Source organism: Chroicocephalus ridibundus, chromosome 4 (genome assembly GCF_963924245.1).
Source record: "Chroicocephalus ridibundus chromosome 4, bChrRid1.1, whole genome shotgun sequence".
Taxonomy (NCBI): Eukaryota; Metazoa; Chordata; class Aves; order Charadriiformes; family Laridae; genus Chroicocephalus; species Chroicocephalus ridibundus.
In genome coordinates this window covers 44,020,540-44,042,050 of record NC_086287.1, presented here as the reverse complement: position 1 = coordinate 44,042,050, position 21,511 = coordinate 44,020,540, and the positions used below count along the sequence as shown (strand labels likewise).

The window sequence follows — 21,511 nt, the reverse complement described above, 5'->3', positions numbered from 1 at the left end:
TAAACAGACTACTGTGACTTATTTATGGATAGACATCCACAGCAGCGAGCAATCATAAAAACTCAAAATTATTTATATACGCAAAAGATTGTGGTATAGCAAGCTTCATTCTGAAGTCTTAGGATTCTGGAATTCGTTTCAGATTTGGAGAAAAGCAACCCTCTCCCCTCAACACACACACACACAGAGGCATGGTTAGATCTGAAAGCAACCAACCTTGGTAAGCCTTTGCCAAGTTCCTGTTTCTTCTTGGTTACCTGCTGGATGACTTGATCCCAGTTTACATTTCGCCGGGAAGCACTAAGAATCTGCCTGAGGGTGGGTTTAAGCCCCGACTCCTTCTCAGTCTCACTTTTCCGATGGCCACTCACATTCCGAATGCGCCGTGCGTTATTTAGATTGGGCTCTGGAAGATGTGTCCCGACTTTGCTCTTCAGACTAATATGTCTTGTCAGGTCTCTTTGCAGAGAGGCAGGGAGGCCAAGTTTGCTTAAATCAGGAAGAAGGAGGCCTAGTGACTGGCTTCCTCCTTTTTGCAGCTCATGATCTGAAGGATTTTCAAAACCTTCCATTTCAAAGTGATCATGTGACTTGACATGCTCTTCATCCCCTTCTCCCTCCTGTGAGGAGATTTTCAAATCCACGTGCAAACGGTCCTGACCGCTCGATGGAGGAACTGTGGATTCCCTCTGAAACGTAGAATCTTTTAGATCAGCACAAGAAATACTTGAAGCAGTCGGTTTTTCATCATCTTCCTTTTCAGAGGTGGCAGGTTTACCTTCTGGAGTGTCACAGGGTAAACAAGAACTAACAGAAGAACCCAACTTTTCAAATTTTGCTTCTGACTTCTCACTTCCCGTTAAATCATCATCACTCACATCTTCTAATGTATCTAATCTGAACTCGTTCTTTGGCAATGCTTTCCCAGTTTCTTCCTTATTCTCGTCACTTGTATCCTTGCAAGATGTCAAGGGAGCATTTTGCAAGGAATGGTTAGACTGAACATCTTTGGGGTTTTGCTCTGCTTCACTTAAGTTATTAACAGGCTCTCCAAGATTGCTACCAAGCGTATCTTTGTTGTCTTGTAAGTTACCAGCACATGCACCATGCAGCTTTGATGAATACGAGGAGAAACCGTTTGTTTCCAAATTCAGTGCATTCAAACGATTCTGCTCTTCACCACTAGTTGAGGATAACAGAAGCTTGACATTTTTTAGGAGACTGTTTGTGTCTTGCTTTGGAGAAGATAACTTCCTGTCTGTGATATTCAGAAGAGGGGATTTCAGTGATGGCATCGTATTACTTTTGCCATCATCTTTGTCAAGCTTTTCACCACTGGAACAGTCTTTCATTACCTTGCAAGAATCAAGGTGATCTGAGGTTACATTAGAAGGGGAAGATGCTTCCCATTTTTTAGGTTTTGAAAGGCTAACATCGGCTCCACAAGTTTTTCCTTTCATTGATGAATCAGTAAGAGGCATTAATACAGAATCCATTTTATCTGCAGTTTTAGAAACACTATCTTCAGACCGTGGCTGCTGCTCTGCAGCTTTCTGGGATGGGTAGGGAGTCCAGCGATATATTTTATCTCTGGAAGGACTGCCACTTTTTCCACTGGCTCTTGAAGTTCTGCCTTCTCGTTGCTTCGACTTACAAAAATCCAATGCCCCCTCGGAAGGAAGTTTATCACTAGTAAAATCAAGTGAGTCACTCCTATTTTTTCGATCTCTATATGGCAGAGAATCAATATCTTTCTCCTGTCGCTGCCATGCATATCTTTCCTTATTATATTTAATTGGCTCTAATGAATACGTATCTCCTGAGTTTCCAAAATTCCAGCCATTTGCACCATGAGAACTAGATTTCCAGTTTCCTCCGTAACTCTTGGAATTCCAGCTGGAAAAATGACCTGTTCCTTCTGAGTGCCAAGTAGAGTTTCTCTCCCTGGCACCGTGATGCCAATTTGATGTTCCTCCTCCCCGCCCACTTGGATGCCAAACATTTCCAGAATTCCCATAGCTATGCCGATTTGAAGAGCCTCCTGAAACATTTTGGTGCCACCCAGAGCGTCCTCTTGGGACACCTGAATGTCTGTTTACACTAAGGTTCCTCTGAGAGTGTGAAAATTTGCCTTGTCTAGGACTAATATAATCATCCTTTTCCCACTTCCAGTCCCTTTGTGACGCATTATGATGATGCCACGATGACTGATCATAAGCTTCTCTTTCTTTGTAAGTAGCTCTTTCTTCTCGCCTTCTCTGTGATCTCCTATCATCACATTCTAATTCTTGGTTTGCACAGCTTGGTTCAGCTTGCCTATAAAACAATTGAGAAAAACCTAAATTCTGATGCCATTCTACCGAAACCAAAAAGCCTCATGCATTTTATTTGCACTGGGAAGAAAACATTTCCTTTTTTAAATAGAAAGAAACAGAGATAACTTATCTAGCTGCTTTATTGTTCAGGCTTCTGTAGTATTTGACTTTCAAAATGAATGTCGTACTTTTAATTTATTTCAAAATTGCCCATACAAGAACAACTGATTTAGTGCAGGGACAGGGCAATAGACTAATTCTTAAATATTTCTGTTCAACTCAGAAAAGATTATTCCTTTCTATTTACTAGTTATTGAGCTATTAAGAAACAAACAAAAAGAAAGCTTCTTTCTGTTGTATAACCTTTGTAATTTGAGTTATCTTGAGAAATGAAAAATTCGTTAGTAGTGAGATAATTATTTTTGCCGAAGACTATTCTTTCAGTGTTAGTTATTCTACTTATTGTAGAAAACAATTGAGATCATGTCTCAGTTTAAAAAGCTTAAGTTAAAACACAGATGTAATAAATCCACAGAAGTTGTACCTCAGATACAAAAATATTTTGTCTTGTTTTAACCAACAGACTCCAGCAGACCACAGCATGCAATGCTGAGTCTGTATGAGCCTCCCAGAACCACTATCTACTGCCCTTTGGAGAGTGCTTGTGCTCGGCGACTTATCATGAACACGTGGTAAATTACCACATGCACGTTTAAAGATAAATGCTACCTTAACACCGACAGCTATTCCCAGGGTCAGCAGTCTAAATGTTCTAAGTAGTTATTCTACCAAATGAGGAGTTTTATCAAAAGTGTTTCCAAAAACTGATTACAGAAATGCTTTTTTTCTGACATTGAAGGAACACATTCAGTTTAGATCCCTGGACAAGCAAGACAGGAAACTTTCACGCTAGTGCTTAAAAACGATTGATTTGAGTAAACTGGAAATTCATATTGTACCACCTTTTAAGCTTTCAACACATTCCAGTTTTGCTAAAAGATGCACAAATAATTACTCTCTAATGGGAAATGGCCTACTGCATAAGATAAAGTGAGTTCTAAGACAAGAATGCAGAGAAAGAATGTCTATGTGATACCGTTAAATTCTAAGAGTTCACTCAACTAGATTATGATCTAACGGAAACAATTTTCTGTATTAGTAACTTAATCCGTAAACTTTCTTTTGTCTCCCCCCTCCAAACCGGCATCCAGCTGAGAGAGATTTTCTAAGATTTTAGTTGCCTCAGGATACCACTGTACTGACAGCATTTTACCATAAAAGCAGAAAAAGTGACATTGTTGCTACCTACATCGACCAATATGAAAACATCACGCAGTACAGGGACACCCTAGTATGACAGGATGATGTCAAAATCAGGTAATCTCCACAGATTTAGGCACTTGGAGGTGCTAACTGAAATTTCTAGCCACAGCAAGAACTTCTTTGAAAAATCACATGCCTCTAATACCATTGCCATGCCATAAATCTATTCAAACAATATATTCACAACTGGAACATCATATTAGCGATGCACACTTGCAGAGTCACGTGGAAGATAAATGGTGGTACTTATTACTCTCTGCAGCCATCCATTTGCTAGTAAGCCACCAGAATTATGTTTAGCTAACGGTAAGCAGTAAGATAAAACAGGTAAGAAATGTCAAGGATTATGGGATTTTAGTGTGACATTGACAGAACAATCCTAACTCATTTTAAAACCAGACAGATTAAAGTTTTATAACAAAGCGTGTTCAGCAACAGTTTCTAAAAGGCCAGGTTCCTACAGACACCCTGTGCCCCAAACAATATTAGCACTACTGACAGATTTATTAAGCCTCTCAGTTAAATGGGTATCAAATATTAAAATAAAAACATTAGGGCTCTCAAAACACAAGATTCCACACTGGGGATTGTTTTTATCAATATAAAACAAGAATATTGAGCAGAATCACATTTACATTTGAAACTACAGTATCTACGTAGGTCTCTTGGATTGTTCTTTTAACAAGTACACTGGTTACAAGTGGTTTACATTTCACGAGCACCTAAGCGTTAGGAGCATATCCCAACTGTGTTAAAAGCAAATCTACGACCTAAGAGGAGAAAGGAAAACTCACCGGTTCTTTTCCTTCCTTTGCTTGATTAGTTGAATGAGTTCTTTGTCAAGGTATTCTTCTTCTGCCTCTTCTTTCTCTTCCTCTTTTCTGTCATGGGCATCAACATTGTCTTTGTGCAGCTGGCTTGAGATGTGCTTGGCATATGCTGACAAACCCACCAGTGTCACCCTGCACACCCGGCATTCGTGGTTGCTATCCCTAGGAAGAGAGGCAGAGGGTGGACTTTCAACTCTGCCAACAGGCATGGCAGGTATCTCTTGTCTTACTTTGTTTCCTCTGAATGTGCTTGTGTTCAAGGCAACTAGGTTTTGCTCAGTATATTTGTTACTTGAATTCTCTGGCTTTTTCTTTCAAGGTCTAGTTTTCTGATGGTCAGTTTTTAAAAGATTTTTTTCCAACAATCAAGAGGTAAAAGACTTGGTAATAAAGCTGCATTAACTGGGGGGAGGAATTCTTCTTGAATTGTTGTACTCAAAATCTTTTCAGAGGAAACATAGTGAGCGAGGAGGCAGAGTGGAAGGCTTACAGAGCTAGCAGGAGCTGCTCTGAAGCCCATCCACGGTGCCAGCTGCACTGAGGAAGCCTGGTGACAGCTTCTACATTTAATCCTTGCCTTGAGCCTTCCCCCAGTGAAATTTAGAAAAGGGAGGAGGCAGTACATGGATACAGCCAATCCTGACACAACATAACCTAAACTGGGACAGCTGAGACTGCTGCCTGGAATCCAAAGACTCCACAGCACTGCGAGTGATGGGAGGGTGTCTTCAGTTCACTGTACTTTATTTGGTTCAAGTGTGCATGAGATCTGCTTTCTACTTTAGAGGCCTTATCTTAAAAAATACAGAAATTATTTCAGCTGGAGGAAGTGGACAGCTGTTCCAGACAAATGGCTTTACTCATGTTTCAGTGAATACTGGGTTAAGGTTACAGTATTTTTTTTTAAACCTTTTTTTTTAATATAAATTCAGATTTCTAAAAATGCCTTATTTGTTCTCCTGACAAATCCTTTCAATACTACACTGTTAAGGAAATACTTTGTTAATAACAAACCTAAACAAGGAAAATATGTTCACCAGTTTAAAAAAAAAAAAAAGTGAGGAAAAATCTAATGAGCACAATCCACTGCAAATAACTCAGCAGGACCAAGTTAGGACTCCCTGCCTGCCTCCACAAGGCTTTCTTCATAAAAGCGGATTTGCGTACCCCCATGGCACACTTGAGACCAAAGTCTTGTAACAGCAGCATTGTAATACACACACATGGCTGGGGTGAAAAAAAAAAAAAAAAAAAAAAAAAAGGATCCATAAAGGAAAAAGGCAGACATGAATCCCTGATCCCTGTTCTTTAGAGAAAAGTTAAAAATAGAATGAGAAAAAGATCAAAAGATGCACTTTCACTCAAGATATTAAGCCAACATCCTTACTGGAGTGCTTGTGCTTAATGGAAGTGTCAGCAGCTATCTTTTATTTATCCTAGAAATCTGTAGTTTTCCTACTAACACAGTTGAGATATTTAACCAATGCAGTCATTCAGGCCCAGGTAGAGAGGGGTTTATTTTAAATAGAGTAATTAATAAAAATTACACTTTTTACATTTAATTTTTGTGTCTTTTGCAGCCTAACTAATTTCAGATGAAACATTTGGATAAATTTCATTTACAAAGCCAGTAGCTTACAAATTTAGTCTGTGTTTTCCAGAGAGGGGTGTACTTCATTTTGCACACTTCACACTCACTAATAATATTCAAATATTCAAAGCTCAGATAGCCAATATATAGTATCTCACTAACCCAATAAACATAACCTAATACAATCAGCAAATTTTCCTAATGCTATCAGAAGGATCCTCTCCACATTCATAAATGGCACAGCTATGTGTTGCTAATAGGACTTATTTTTAACTTAGGTCATTACAGAAGGCAAACTGCAAATAGGAAGCCGACTTCTTGCTGAAAAAGGTGCTCTTTTTACATAACATTCCACTTGAGCCATAGGGACACTTAGCAAGAAGTGTACCTCAGTGGTACTAATTAGGCTTTAAGAGAACAATCCAAATCCTTCATAAGACCCGTGTTTCAATTCTTTCATAAAACTTTCTTCATCCTCATTTATAGACTTTATTATAAATAAATGTAAGTTTTGCTTACTTTGGACAAAGCCAGTGAATTAGCAGCTGGCCTAAGGACAAAGAACTTGTTTCTATCACTTCTAATTTGTGAGTTACTAGTTACTGAGCTGTGATTCTTGTACCAACTGATAGTCTGGAAAGAAAAAGACCTCAGTGGGTAGTGACTAGAATTCTCTGTCCTGCTCTTAACCTATATGAACCTAAAGAAAAAAAACAACACTATTTTTTCCTATGCGAACAACTGCTTTAATTGAAGATGAATTGGCTGGGAGTTAAGATAGTTAGAATTAAGGGAATTTTTATTTCCTCCACCCCTATTAATATCAGCCAGAACTGGGCACGCTCCAAGACACACACTGATCATGTTTACACACTTCCCCACCACACAGGAATGCCACACAATTGTAGTTGTTCAACAAGAAGGCCAGAAGTAGTTCAAAATAAACAGAACAAAAGTATTCTCAGTATGAAAGCATCCAAGAGCTTTATTTACTGGATGTGTACTTCAGATGGCAGACTCAATATCCCTTGTATAAGAGCAGTATTTCACTTTCAATTTAAAAATCAAGACAAAAAAAACCCACTAAGCTTTGTACTTGGCTCCTTATATATCATATGGAGTAAGACTTCAAGAAGAGAAGAACCTCACAAAGTTTCAGAAAATTATTCTAGCCCTCAAGATTACTAAATTAACTTTACAAGGAGAAAAGTGTGAACCAATGTGTCCATTTCCTTTACTTTTTCCCCAACGGAAGTCTAAAAAGTGACTTCTAGTTGGATATCAAATTTGAAGGCAGTGAGATACTGATATTACACACTTAGGTGGTATTATCCTCTGTTACACAATTCAACCACACTCACAAGGCTGTTGCTTGTCCTTCTTATTTTCCACTTGGAGCACCTTTTGCTTTATAAGGCGCTAAGAATCATAAAAGACTTCTACTAAACTTCAATGGGAGGAAGAAGCAGCACAGAGGAAGAGAACAAGGCTGCTGCTGCACAGTGAAAAATGAAGTTCATTATTAGTTTTGAGAAGAAACATCTTCTATGCGTTCTTCCAAAAAAATTAAGACACTTACCTTAATAATAGCAAATGTAATGCTGATGAAACAAAGTTAATTTAATTTCAGTATTATGGAAATGGAAAACCAAGAATTGTCAGATCACTTGCAAGCCACTCCAGACACAATATGTAACTTCTAGAAACTACTGTTACCTTCAAGAGTCATGAACAAAAAAAAAAAAATATATTAACTTAGAAGGCCAGAAATAAGATGGAAAAATATGTGAAATTTTAAGCTGGAATCCTCACCACTTTCTGTGGTAAGAATCTCAGAACCACTGTCAGAAGAAGAAAGTCCAGAACAGAAACACGCTACAAGTTAGCTGACCAGAAGCCCTATATCAGTGTTTAGTGCTGAGGACGTTCTGGTTTCTAAGCAATCCCTTCCCAGCTGTTCAGTAACAGAACAAATCCGTTTCACACCCAACAGGACAGATACTGAATAGCATGACACACTTGATTCCAGGCACATTTTCAGAATGTTCCTAGCTCCTATAACCCCATTGTGTGAGGCATTGCAGAGAAGAAAATAAAATTATCTGGGTTTTTTTGGTTCTGTTTTAGTAAGTAGCTGAATTCAGAACAAGAAAAAAAAAATCCCAAGGATAGGGCTGAGTAAGGGATGGCGATCTCAAGGGAAAGAAAGAAGAGGGTGGGGAATGTGAGGAATTTATCATTTTTATGCCCTCCCTCTTTACTGCAAAGCAATTTTTATTCGAAAAAATGAAATAGCTTCCAAGAAGCTACTTTCATACATTTTCCAGTGTGACACAATTACAACTTTATTAATCTGAACAAATTGAAGATTTTCTGAATCCTACTAAAACAAATTTAATTTCAAGAGGAAAGATTATTTAATTTTCTTTCCAACATGTTTTAACACTTAGACAGTCCACACAGCCCCTGCCTAAAGACAGGCTGATGACAGAGATTCTGAAGGTGGAAGTTGTTTTCCCAATTTACTAACCTATTGTGAAGCCCTGGACCCCTGGACAAATCAACCAAATATTCAATGGAAGCAGGAATCAGACAACAGAGGTTATTTACTGACAGTTAATATGCATTTCGAGGTAAACTGTATATTTTTACTTATTGTCCTGCAATAAGGGTTATTTTATATTTTAGAGAGACAATTTGAAATGTTAGCAGATATAAGCGGGCATACACATATGCTACAGATTTTCTCGAATTCTTAACCTAAAAACATATTAGGTTGCTGATTTAGATGAACTACAGCAATACTTCGCAATTATACACAACAGCAGTATAAAGTACTATGCAGCTGGCTCAAACAAGTGTCTTCAGCTGCGGCACATATGTAGTACAAGCCTGTACTCCAAATGCGGACACTTCTCTGCAGCTATATGTATGCTTTGCACATGAAAAGTTACTGAAGAGAAATAAATTGCAAAGTTCCTCTAGTTTTGAAACATTATAAAACAAAACAGTTTAAGAATTCTACTAGAATTCAACCTGGCACAACTTAACTAGCATTAGTATCCCATACCTCTAAGAGTTGAAAGAGGATCACTTAGTCCTTTAAAAGGTGTTTAAAAAGGATTTGCCATTTCCATATAAAATTTGTGCAGCAAAATGATTAAGAAATTATTCTGTAGGTCAAATACTTAAGTGCAGACTATTTGATCTCTCTGGCTACCTCAAAACCCATAAACCTGAAAGCACTTCTAAGTAAGTGCACTCTGGTTACACACTGATTCCATATTATCAGGATATTTGAATACCCCTTAACTCCCTCCTCCTGCTTTCCAAAGGTTCTAAATAAAATCAAGGACACCAGAAGGAAAACACCATCCACCATGGTTAGGTGCCTTAACCAAAAAACTGGACCAGGGTAGAAGAGGACAAGGCAGTCACTCAAGCAGATGCAGACTTCACATCCAAGATATTAGTCTTCTCACAGTGGTCTAAAAGATCAACAATTGTTTCTATAGCATTGTAAAACTTTTAAAAAGGAAAATACCAGTGTTCATAATTCTGCCAATGGCAGAATGCTTGCAAGAAACCAAGCACGAAACTGCCAAGACCTAAAAAACATGTTTTTTTAATTTTATTTCACTGCAGTCCAGGTAATACGGGAAAGCTTTCTTCCACATCACTGCTTGCCTCCTGAATTTTCAACATTAAGAGAACATGTCCGTTGTCAGCTTTATCACAAGGCATGCAACTAAGCGATGCATGAAAATAAGTTGTGCAATGCAGCTTGTATGGGAAATAGGACATGAATTCTTCCAGAATATGACATACAAACCGCATAGAGAGGAAGGATGCAAGATTGTTCTCATACCTTCCCTTCAGGTTTTCAAGTTCTCTGTGGTGAAGCATGCTTCTCATGTGTTCTTCCATCTCCTTCAACATGGGGGAAAAAAGTAAAATCGGTAAAAAAAAAAAAAAAAAAAAAAAAAAAGGTGTATCATATTTGAAAAGCTCACTTTTGAGAACTCTCCTGCCTTGCAGGAAGATGTACTCTACTCCTGTAGGGCTGTAGCAGTTGCCAGTCCCATTTTGACCATGAAAGCACAAGTAGTCTTACTCTCAGGAAGTCATATAATATTACCTTTCCTTAGGAAGGACGCACACGAGTCATTAGAATTCAACAGAGAGGAGCAGAATTCCAGGAGACAAACAGGAGTGCATGTAGCAAAGCTTATTAGACTGATTTTTGACAAATTACTGTTGATCATAACTTTTATTGAAAGTCTCATTGATACCACTCTCCAGAATCATAATACTTAACACAGTTTTCCTGTGCACTCTGAGCAGTCACTCTTTATTTGTATAATGATAAAGCTGTAATTTCATCATCACATACTATTTTACTCTGCTAGATGCACTTCAGAAACTGAGATGTGCATAACGTGTCAGTTTGTAGTTTCCAGCAACCTTGATACATGAACTGCAGTGGTAGTATAATTAATTGCCTATGAAAGACAGCTGCTGTAAGAGAAAGAATGTTCATAATTCAGCAAAAGGAAGCAGTTCAGAAAATTTAACTTGCTCTTGGTGTTTGAGCCAAAGCGTTTGGAAACTTTGAAAGAACAGACACTAATCACTATCCTCTTCAGTCCTTGCAATCCCATCTGCAAAGGGAAAGCAACATCTTCAACCTTGAAGAGTTGTGTGAATTAATACATTTGTATTTGCAAGATATCCATGTGCCATGTGGGTAAGGTCCGTTAAGAAACACTCAGTTCCAGTGCAGGCATTGCAAGATATGCAATGTATAGAAGATAACACACCGAATTTATGCATTAATGAAAACACATGCTGTGCTGCGTAATTCCACATTCTGTATTTCCGTATGGAAAGAGATCTCCCAAAAGGAATTAAAAAATTTGTGTATTACAGTACTCTTAACATAGCACAATTTATAGCCAAACGAGTCTGAGTGCTTTTCACTTTATTATCTTTATACAACAATATGAAAAAAAATAATCAAAGACTTCAGTATTTTTAACATTCAGAATCAAGCATACTGCCCAGCTCATTTCAAGAAAGATACTCTAAAACACATGCAAATATATTATTTGATTTGTAATGGACCTGCATCAATAATATTCCTGCTAGAGGAAGAAAAAAATCCTCATACTTCACACAATTTTAAAATGGAAGCATTTCCTACATTTCATAGTAGTATCTTCATAATGATATCTACCAATAGATGTAAAGCGTTAATGATTTACCTTTTTTGAGTTGTACACAATGTGACATAATATGCATTTTCGTTCTCGAACCATGCTTGTTACTCTGGAAAGATCTTATCCCATGCCTGCAAATAAAAATAATTTTAAAAGAATCAACATTCAGGGTTACTTTTTTTTTTTTCCATTGATCTGTTTTAGTAAGGAAAGTAAAAATAAGTTACTATTCAAGAAAACACCTGTGCTGAGTTTCTTTAAGAGAATACATACCCCTTGTGCATAATCATTATTTTTCAAAAAAGATAAGGTGGTTCTGAATAGTCATCTAAAACGGCTATAAAAAAAAACATAGCCTTCCCTTTCTTTCATTTTGTTCCTTGTCCTCCAAGACATAGCACTTATTCTACAAGCAAATAAAGATCTGTAGGAATCCTCTCAGCTACTCAAATCAGATTAACAAAACACTTTTCAACTAGAATGATGAGAGGGAGATAAGGAATTGGGGAAACAAAGCAGGTCAAACTCAGATCTTTATTTTGGTACGCAGGTCAGCTCAAGTAAGATATTTATAAGGCCCTAGGAAAATGAAACGAAGGCCATTCATGACATCAAAGACCACCGGTCTTCAAGGTTTATTGGTCCATTTATTCACTATAAAATAAAGCCTAAAGTGATTTAAATTCAGCATTTTTCTCATTAACCTGCATAAGAACTACATGTATATATGTACTGAAATACTCAATTTAGTATTTTAAGATACATTCTCTAACACCATGCTGTACATGGGCATCTTATGTATTTGAATCATTAATAAAAGTTATTGATTTTCATTAATTATTCCCAATGGTACAAGATTATTCAAAACTTTGCACCACAATATTAGACATTTTAACACTGGTCTTAAGTAGACTTGCATATATGCAAATGAAAGCAGCATCAGCTCAAATAAAATGTTGTTTTGTATTTTATCATAAAATTGAATTCATTGGGAGAGCAATTGGAGAGGTACATAACAGTCTAGGCTATAATACAGAGACAGACATGTCTGCATAAGTAACAGTATAATCTTTGAGCTTTTCTTTCTCTGAAAAGACACTAAAATACAGAATGATCAAGCATTATAGTAACTTTTTATTGACTTGGCAAAGGCAGTTCCTCACCCTAAAGTGAAAAGACATAAAAATGCCTAGTGAAAAGAACTAAAAATGCCTAGTAGTAAAAAGATATGTACCTCCACATAAAAAGACAAATCCTTCCAAGCTTTGCTATCTTACATTAGTCAAATTCAGAGATAACCTAGCTAATACCACCAAACTTAACCCACCAGAGCCTTCTTCAACAGATCACCTCCAGAGCTCACTCTACAAAGTTAATTCTAATTATTTACCATCAACCTTCTGTATCAGGGCCATCAAACCCTCCAAATCTGGTACTGAGAAGAAGCTGCAAGCAAAAGGCAAGAACTGGATTTTTACAAAGTCCAGATTACCTAGAGTTAAGGCAGCACTGACATTCAGTGGTACTGTCCAACAGTAAACAAACAAAAATAAGCACTTAAAAACACATCCTCTCTTTTTCCAAAATGCAGTTCTTTGACAAATAACTCTTTTCCTCCAGATTTGTATGTCCATTTACAGTTAACATATGCACCAGCATCTGTCCAGCCTAAAGGGGAAGAGAATCGCAATAGCCTTTTCACCTTTAGTTTCTTCTCTAAAAAAATCCACCTCATCATACCAGTACAAACACACTTAACACACAACAGGAGATTCAGTCATCTTCTTATGTTCCCCATCTAGCATTCCTAGGGTTCCATTCTTGATCTCATCTGATGGTGTTTAAATACGCATTCCTAGCTTTATCACATAGGCACCTGATGTACTCGAATCATTAGTAACAGTTATTTATTTTGACAAATCATCCCTGACAAAGGTACAAGATCATTCAGAACTTTGCACCAGCCTAGGTCATATAGAGCATGCATATAAAATTATGTGATAATGTGCATGCAAGGTCAGAACACAAAAGTTTTGGAGCAAAGCATTTTGCAATCATTTGAAACCATACATAAAGAGTCTAACTTGTTTCAAAACTTATTTAAACTGAGACAGCAGCTAAGGAAAATTTAAGCTAATTATGAGTAGAGATAGAAAACGAGATAGTTCAGCCTTATGGTTTTCCAATAGGTTATTAGGTGAGTATAGTAGCACATCATCAACATACTGTTTATACACAGATCATCTGTGCAGCTCCAATGCGACAGAGCTAAGAGAATTATTTATGATGATACACAAGTGACAAAGGTTTAGATGCCTCCCCAATATAGGTGTGCTATTTTAATGTGATTAAAAAGCAAGGGTGCTAGTCCTTGCACCAATTTCAGATATTTCCTTTGCATTAAAATATTCTCTACTCCCACAACATTCTTCACTAGCAATACTTTGTAGTTTAGCAGAGTAATTCCCTACATGTGTTCAGGATCTTGTTCAAGATTACTTGAATATTTACAGAATTCACTCTGCACAAGAGTGGAACAGCAGCATGGGACTTTAGTCAGGAAAAGCAGGCCAGTAAAGTATGGTGACTTGCTCACAGCAGTTAGCTCATAACATGAAAGAGCTTTCACAAGTAAAGCTAACATTACACCTGTTTTGGCTAATTAAAACATATAGTAACTATACACGATTACAGGAAGAGTTTTAGGCTAACTGCCCAATCAACTGGTCATTACTTATGACAGAGTACTAAAAATACTAATGGAATTCAAATGCTATTGGATGTCACTATGAAAAGTGAAACTTTCACCTCCACAGAGAGAAGCCCTCAAAGGCAAGGACTCAGAAGTTCAGAGATTTAGTAGATGCTACAGGGTCTGGGAGAAGACTGACCCACGTTCTATTTCCAGATCACCTCATGACTTACTGTCTACATAGAGATAAACCATTTTCCCTCATCCTTAGCTTTCTCACAAATCCTGCTAGGAAACCCAAGGCTCACTATTGAAGTACTTCAGTTTCACTGTAAGAGAACTTTCATGAAGTACTTTGAAAAGCATTATAAATTCAAGGCATTCCCTCATTCACTATGCAACAGTGACAAGAACCAGACAGCTTTTGAGCCATGTAGTCAGTAATGGCATTTCATCTCATCACACACTGTTCTGTTCAACCACAAAACTGAGAAACTTCCTAAACATAGCTTTCTCTACATAAATGCAGGCATATTTGAATTCTTAACACAAAAAAAAATCCCATACTTTAAACACCAAACAATCTTCAAGCTTTTACCGGATTTAACAGTTTGTACTATTGAAATCACCAACTTGCTGCATAGCATAGGAAATTACCTCTTATGGGACCTTAATGGGAAAATGACCTACTCTAAAAATGAGCATCAAACTGCAAGCAAAGATAAGGTTTTGCCAAAAAGAACCCACCACCATATAAAAGAAAAACACGTCAACAGCAAAATGTAAAGCCTTCAAACAAATGAGATGTTACAACAACTTTGTATTTTGAGGAAACGTAACTGTTCAGTGGGTGATTTTTTTTATGTCTGTTTTAAAGCGAAGAGATGCATTTTACAACAATGTGATGTCAATGCAACTTGCCCATAGGCTGCAGCTGCCCAGAGCCTGGAAACCCCACTGAGTTTTAATCAACTTAAGCAAGTCTGCTACAGAGATTTTAGAGAACACTTCTCACAAGTAAAAATAGTCTACAAAGAAAATAAGGCATTAGACTACTTCCTGCTACAACATCCATTTGTCCACAGTTATTCAACCTTACCGGATAACATACATTAAAAATGTACGTCAAGGTTAAATCTGTTACAGAGCAGTGGTGGAACACTGACTATATAAAGCCACAAGTGCCATGGAGTGGCGCGGGCAGCCCAGCATTCCAGCTGCCTAGAAATCCTCAGGCGGCCTCAAAGAGCTCAGCAGTGCTGGCCTGTCTGAAGGCCTGCCTAAATGCTGCACGTCCCTACAGACAGCAGTGGAAACTCTACACTTGACAAGAACCGGAGTCTAGAAGTTCACTGCGGCAGAATGCTCTGCAGCAACGTGCTCCTCAGCTCCTCACAGGGATGTTGTTCCTTTTGTTTTAGTGACCTCTCCTGCAGCAACCAATTGCACACATCCTAGTTGAGCTGTAGAACAGTAATACAAGCTGCCATAGACATAGGAGAGGAGAGCAAGGAGGAAAGCAGCAACTCACCACAAAGCGCATTCATAAAAATCTTTCGTTGGCTGATGGGAGGAAATGGTGGACACAAGCTCATTTTGACTTGGAGAGAAGCCTCTTGCTCAGAAGAATTAGGAACGGCAGTGTATTTAGGCCCTGGAAAGCACTTAAACAACCACTGCTAAATTAGACCATAAGTAGTTTGATTATCAGCATAACTTATTTTGCTAATCTGCCAAGAAGCCAGGCCTTTTCACAGGAAAACCTGGAGAACCCCACATAGGCCTTTAAAAGCTGCATCCAGCCACCTGTTGTGATAAACAAATGTTACAAAGCAATAACAATTGCTAATCTAACCAAATAATAATTTAGTAAAGCCTAGTAATAGAGCAAGATTTTCTTAGGGAAAAATTTTATCACTATAAAACCATTTCCCTGTATTACACACTGCTCCAAACATCAAAGTCCTGTACCACTGTGAGAATGCTGTACAAAACCAAGTAATTCATCATAACAAGACTGAGGACTATGCTCAAATTTCATCACCTCGAGCAGAATTTAACGTGGAATAAAGCACCGACATTCAAAGCGTATCTTTCCTTCTCAGATTCATTGCCCTTGAGGCATCTGAATTCACTATGCATCCACTTGCTAGACTGTAACTTTACCAATTACCTTAAAATTACTTATGGGCATATATAGGAAGCACTTTAATCTTTCTACTGAGATGCAGATCTGTACAACTTCACCTGATCAACAGCCAGAAACTTAAGAACTTACTAAAGTTAAGTCATGACTAACAGCATTATTCTCTTCTAGCACACTATCATGCAGTGTACAAACTACTTTGTAGTCACAGGGTTGTTTTTTTTTTAAATGGCAAAGGAGATAACTTTGCACAATATTTAAAATACTTGTACCACAACTAGGACTTTTAAGGTAAATTCCTCCCTGCTTTCCAAGATTTAACTTCATCCTCATGACAGACTGAGGGTACTCAAGACCCCACAGCAGTGAAAAAGCACCACTGCACAGCAAATGCTATAACTGGGTGGCCAAGTGCTCAACTACTTTGACATAGAGCCAGAAGAGAAGAGTTATTTCATAGATCAAAGTTCTTTAAGTTCCTGTTAAAAGCAATAAAGTTGACTCCACTAACTAACCTACAAGACATCTATCAGAAACTGTTTGCATGCTATCCCATGAGCATGGCTGGCTTTATATAGGGAAGGCATACTGGAGATAAGGAGACTGTAGAGAAATACCTTAAACAAACAGACCTGTGCAGGCACAGGAACACCTGGCATGAACACAGAGTTTTCACTGATATGTATTTTTACTTCAAGTAAGTCTAAGAATGAGGTCTAAGAAGAATAGATATACCTTAAGTCACAATCAAACTGCATCGTCTAATTCCCTATATATAAGCAACATTAATAATTTCCTAATATCCGAACGAAGTTTTTCTTGCTGTAAACTGAGATAATTCCTTCCTCGTGAAAGTAAATACCTTATTGTTAACTTGCTTGTGATAGCTTTTTACACGCTGGAAGATTCAGGGATATACACTGTCCTAATTGGAATGGAGAGCTGCTCAGCATCATTGCTGTATGCTGTCATTTAGAACACCTAAAATCCACCCACCTGGAAAGCTTCTGCTTTCCCCTGTACTCCCAGTTCGTTTTTAGACATATGCAAACTCTTTCTTCAGATATTTTTCTCAAATACCACATTTCCTGAGCCGATTAAAATTCCTGTTCCTCTTTCCAAATTGCTTACAACACTCTTAAAAAAATGTCCCAAACTGGAAAAAGTACTCTTAACTAAGACCCCTATCAGCACCCTTTGGAGAGGGGCATTCTTTGTACCCCTACTACCATTACGCCTCAAATATAATTGCTAATGATCGAGACAAAATCTAATTAAGAAGCAACATAGTGATCCACAATATGTGGGACAGATAACCTACCTGATTTAGATATTTATGTGACTTAGATATTTAGATATTTATGTGACAAAAGAATTCATGTCAGCTTATTCTGACAACCTTGTGTCAATTTATAAAAGGTTCTTCAACAAACAGACCCTTATAAGAACGACAGAAATAAGCATAAAATTAAGTGGTGGGTAACATTTGTCTGTATGTTTTTTCCCTTCCTAGGATATTTAAGCTCATAATACCCTTCACAGGTATGCATACTATGCCGCTTTATTGGAAGTTATGAGCAAGGACTCAGAAACCAAATCAAAACAGACCACTCTATACATCCCATCTAGTGCAGTTCCACAGAAGCAGATACCTGGCATTGGCAAAATGATGCAGGTTCCCTAAGAAGGATCTATGTAGATGCAAGAGAGCTCATAGAAGAGCATTCAGTCATCAGGCTTCTTCTATTTATATAGTCACTACAGAGTATTAAGAGTCACTGGAGAGCGATTTGAGGTGCTCAAACCAAGGTAGTTAGGTCACATGTCAGTGTACAGAGCTTCGGTGCCAAGTAAATTCAAGTTAAGGATCCCAAACATTAAGACAGCAGTCATTAATAACCAGGCAGTAGAAATACAGGGGTCTGTCTGAATTCTTACACCTCTGCAAGACAGGTGGTTTGCCCCAGGGCTGAACATTAGAGGCTCCATCAACTTGCGATTAAAATGTAAAACAGTCTAGGACTAGATGAGAAAAATCTACACTACAAATATGAAAAACATTTTCACAAAAACAAAGAAGTTATTTGTAATGCATAGTATCCTCTTATTTTTCTATAATCAGCTTGCGTCAGATGACATCTCAAATCTTATGACACCATCTGGTGGCAGAGTTCACCATCTTGTGAAAGATGATAACCAGAAGTTAAAAGGAATTTGATTGCAGATACCTTATTAATTTTGTCTTTACACAATAAAGTGGAAAAATACCTTAATTTTACCTAGATGAAGTTAACTACAAGTCTTAGCAACCCTGTACACAATTTGGATATGTATTTGTAGGATAGAGGCCACTGTTACTCTCTGTACTGGATATCAGAGCCCTGCATAAATTAAGATGTATTTAGCTGACATCTCTTCAAACCTGTGATATTCTTGGACGTACAGGCTAGAAGTTACCTGAAGTTTGGTCACAGTGACTCAAGTAACAGACTAACATAGTTTGGCTAAAACCAATTATTTGCCCGAATTGAAAACTCTAGAACATAGCACCTATTTAACAAACTTTACATTAAAAAAAAAAAAAAAAATCCATCAATGGAACATATGTGGTGATGCAAATGCAGCTGCCTTTTACTGCTAGTTCAACTGAAGTGAAGCAAAGACTAAAAAAAAAAAAAAAAGGTAACACGGTTGCCTTTAACAGAAGGGACTTCAGGATGGGAATCTGTTCTCCAAGGTAAGTTATAAAGCCACCCTACATTACCGTGTAGAACCTGCAATATTCATCCCAAATACTGCAGTCCTAATGGGGGGAGAATTTCAAAGTTCAGCAAAACTATTAACCAATTTTTTTGACATCTTAACTGTTTTAGACTAGGACCTACCAGTTCAGCAAAATGGTCATTTACTTTAATATAGTAATTGAGGTTTGACTGAAAGTAGCAAGTGACAAAAGAACAGAAAAAAATGGCAAAGATGTAGGAAAAGCAACCCAAGGGACTCATGCTGAAAACAAAGTCCATCAAACCACATTGCTCTTCTCTCTCAGGTCACTCCTCAGAACTCATCTGTTCTACAAACTTCTTTAAAGCTGCACTTCAGAAGGGGTAGGATGGAAGGTGAAAAGGAAAATTTCTTACTTGCATGAGACCATTGTTATCAAACCACTATCAATAAAGTACAAACTTTAATCACCAATGCCACTTCTATCTAATGTTCATAAGCTTTTCCGAGGTGAAGGCCATAAATTATATTAAAAACTGTTCAGGGGTGCTTAAATGTGCATGTGAACTACCCTGCTTGCAATGATGAATGCTTACTTTTAAATATCTAATATTTCATTGTACTGTTAAGGCATGTTTCACCCTATCAGTCCCACTCGGTTTAAGTTACCCAACGTTTGTCACCACATTCATACATGCTTTCACTGGGACACATCTTTTCAGCTGTATGTCGCGAGGAAGGTAACTGAGCAACTCTGTACCCAAAGCCACACTTCAGCACTAGAAATGCTTCTGGCACACATGTAGAGACAGCATGATAACTACACATCTGCAAGATAGAAACTGCTCTAACAAAGCTTATATTTAACCGGATAACAGAGTTCAGGGATCACTCCAGCAATAAAGGATGCTCACAACGCAAAGCAAGACGTATGCCTGCCCCGAGGCAAAATGCCAGGCTACAGCCCCTCTAGGCCGGGCCTGCCCCGCTCCCCTCCCTAGGCCGCCCCCTCCACCAGAGCCGGAGCAACCCCCCATCACCCCCACAGCCGCCACAGAGCTCCCAGGGCCCTCTGCTCCCCTCCGCCCCGGTACTCACACATCGCACCCCTCGCCAGGGCAGCGGCCCGGAAACCCATCCCCCTGCCGGCACCGAACAGGCCCAGGCACCACCTGCCCCACAGCCCACTGCCCTCACAACACCAGCGCCGAGCCGACCCCACAGAGACCCGCGGCGCACGGCGGGGCGGGGCAACCGCCTGGCACAGCCAATGAGACAGCGGGAAGGCGGCCGCGCTGCACGCCGGGAGGGACGCCAGCGCCGCCGTGGTGCCTGCCGGGAAATGTAGTCGTGGCGGCGGGACACCTGGGCAGGGGTGTCAGCGAACTTCATGGCGAGGGCAGCAGCGTTTGCCGCTTGGGGGCATTTACCAACCGATAATGGTAATAAACGTTGTTATTATTATGTGTAAATATGGCGCTATAAACGTTGTCCCACATGCTGCCACCCTAAAAAGGCAGCACTGCAGACTGCAGGTACCTCAGCAGCGAGAAGCCACTGACGATGTTGTGCTGGGCCAGGGCGGCTGTGGCTGGAAAACTGGTTCCAGGAGCAATTTGAAGGACAGGAGGATATGCTCATGCGTGCTCATACCCGGGCTCTGCAGTGTGCAATGAGCCTTGATCCACCAGGGAGGGGCTCCGAGCATCCCGAGAGAAGGGAAACCAAGGGCCGGCTGCGAGATCACAGCGGTGTCACTGGAGGAGGGACCTCAACCAGGCTCAAAGAGCCACAGCAGCTGCTGCCGGCCTCGATGCTGTGAGAGTTCCCAGCACCACTCCGAGTTAGCAGCCTTACAGCAGGTACAGGATCCAAATGGCAGCCCCAACAGGGAAGAAGTTCTCCACAGCTGAGAGGGAACACCTCTCAGGAAAGGCTCGCTGGCCCAGCCACAACAGACGAGGTCTGTGATTCCAAATGGCGGCTTTCCCTTTCTACCTTCGTTCTCTGGTAACAGCAGAGGGGCTCACACACTTCCTTCTAGCAACTTACCCGCTGGTATGGTTTGAGGAACTCCCAACAATTTATTGTCATTTAGACAATTATTCTATCATCCGATTATCCCTCCCCACCTGGGAAGGGGAATCAGGAAGAACAAGAAAACCCAAGGGTTGAAATACAAACAGGTTTAATAGAATAAGACTAGGTAATTAACATCGATAATACTAAAGAACCAACATTGATCCTGATACCAATATAAGATATACAAGAATCATACTCAGCCAGTTCCATCAGTGGGAAGCTGTGCACTCCCAGCAGTGGACAGCAAATGTTGGACACTGTGAGCGCTACAGCTTCGGGAGGAAGGGAAGGGCTCAGGAGTCCAGCACTGGGGCAAGGAGTTCTCGGGACTGCTGCCAGCAAGGAAGAGAGAGAACTTTTCAGCAAACTTTGTAATTTATATTTATTGTGACATGCACAGTGTGAAATAATCCTGTGGGACAGCGTGAGTCAAGTGCCCAGGTCTTGCTCCTCCTCATCCCTGCACCTGGCAAGGCCTTGAATCCCACACACCGTATCTGGCTCTAAAGTAAGTATTTTCAGAAATTCAGACACTAGAGTCTTCTAAAAGCGTAAATTTCCCAGGCATTAGAAATTAGCCCTGTGTCAC

General features: G+C 39.2%; 1 protein-coding gene across 4 annotated transcripts in view; it reads right to left on the bottom strand.

Moving 5' to 3' along the window:
• ZNF106 (zinc finger protein 106) overlaps positions 1-20,075 on the bottom strand; it is a 43,956-nt gene extending 23,881 nt beyond the window's left edge. For 3 of the 4 annotated variants that reach the window (XR_010070666.1, XM_063331556.1, XM_063331558.1), the window contains exons 1-5: positions 19,939-20,075; positions 11,324-11,409; positions 9,928-9,989; positions 4,433-4,630; positions 217-2,316 (exon numbers count right to left, since the gene is read on the bottom strand). Coding sequence is in view for 3 of the 4 variants with exons in the window: in XM_063331556.1 (XP_063187626.1) it covers positions 217-2,316; positions 4,433-4,630; positions 9,928-9,989; positions 11,324-11,377 (2,414 nt within the window). In the remaining variant the exon portion in view is untranslated. Of the gene's footprint in view, positions 1-216; positions 2,317-4,432; positions 4,631-9,927; positions 9,990-11,323; positions 11,410-19,534; positions 19,564-19,938 lie in introns of those variants that run through there. The other variant, XM_063331557.1, reaches the window with a different exon arrangement.
• Between the last annotated feature and the right edge of the window lie 1,436 nt (positions 20,076-21,511).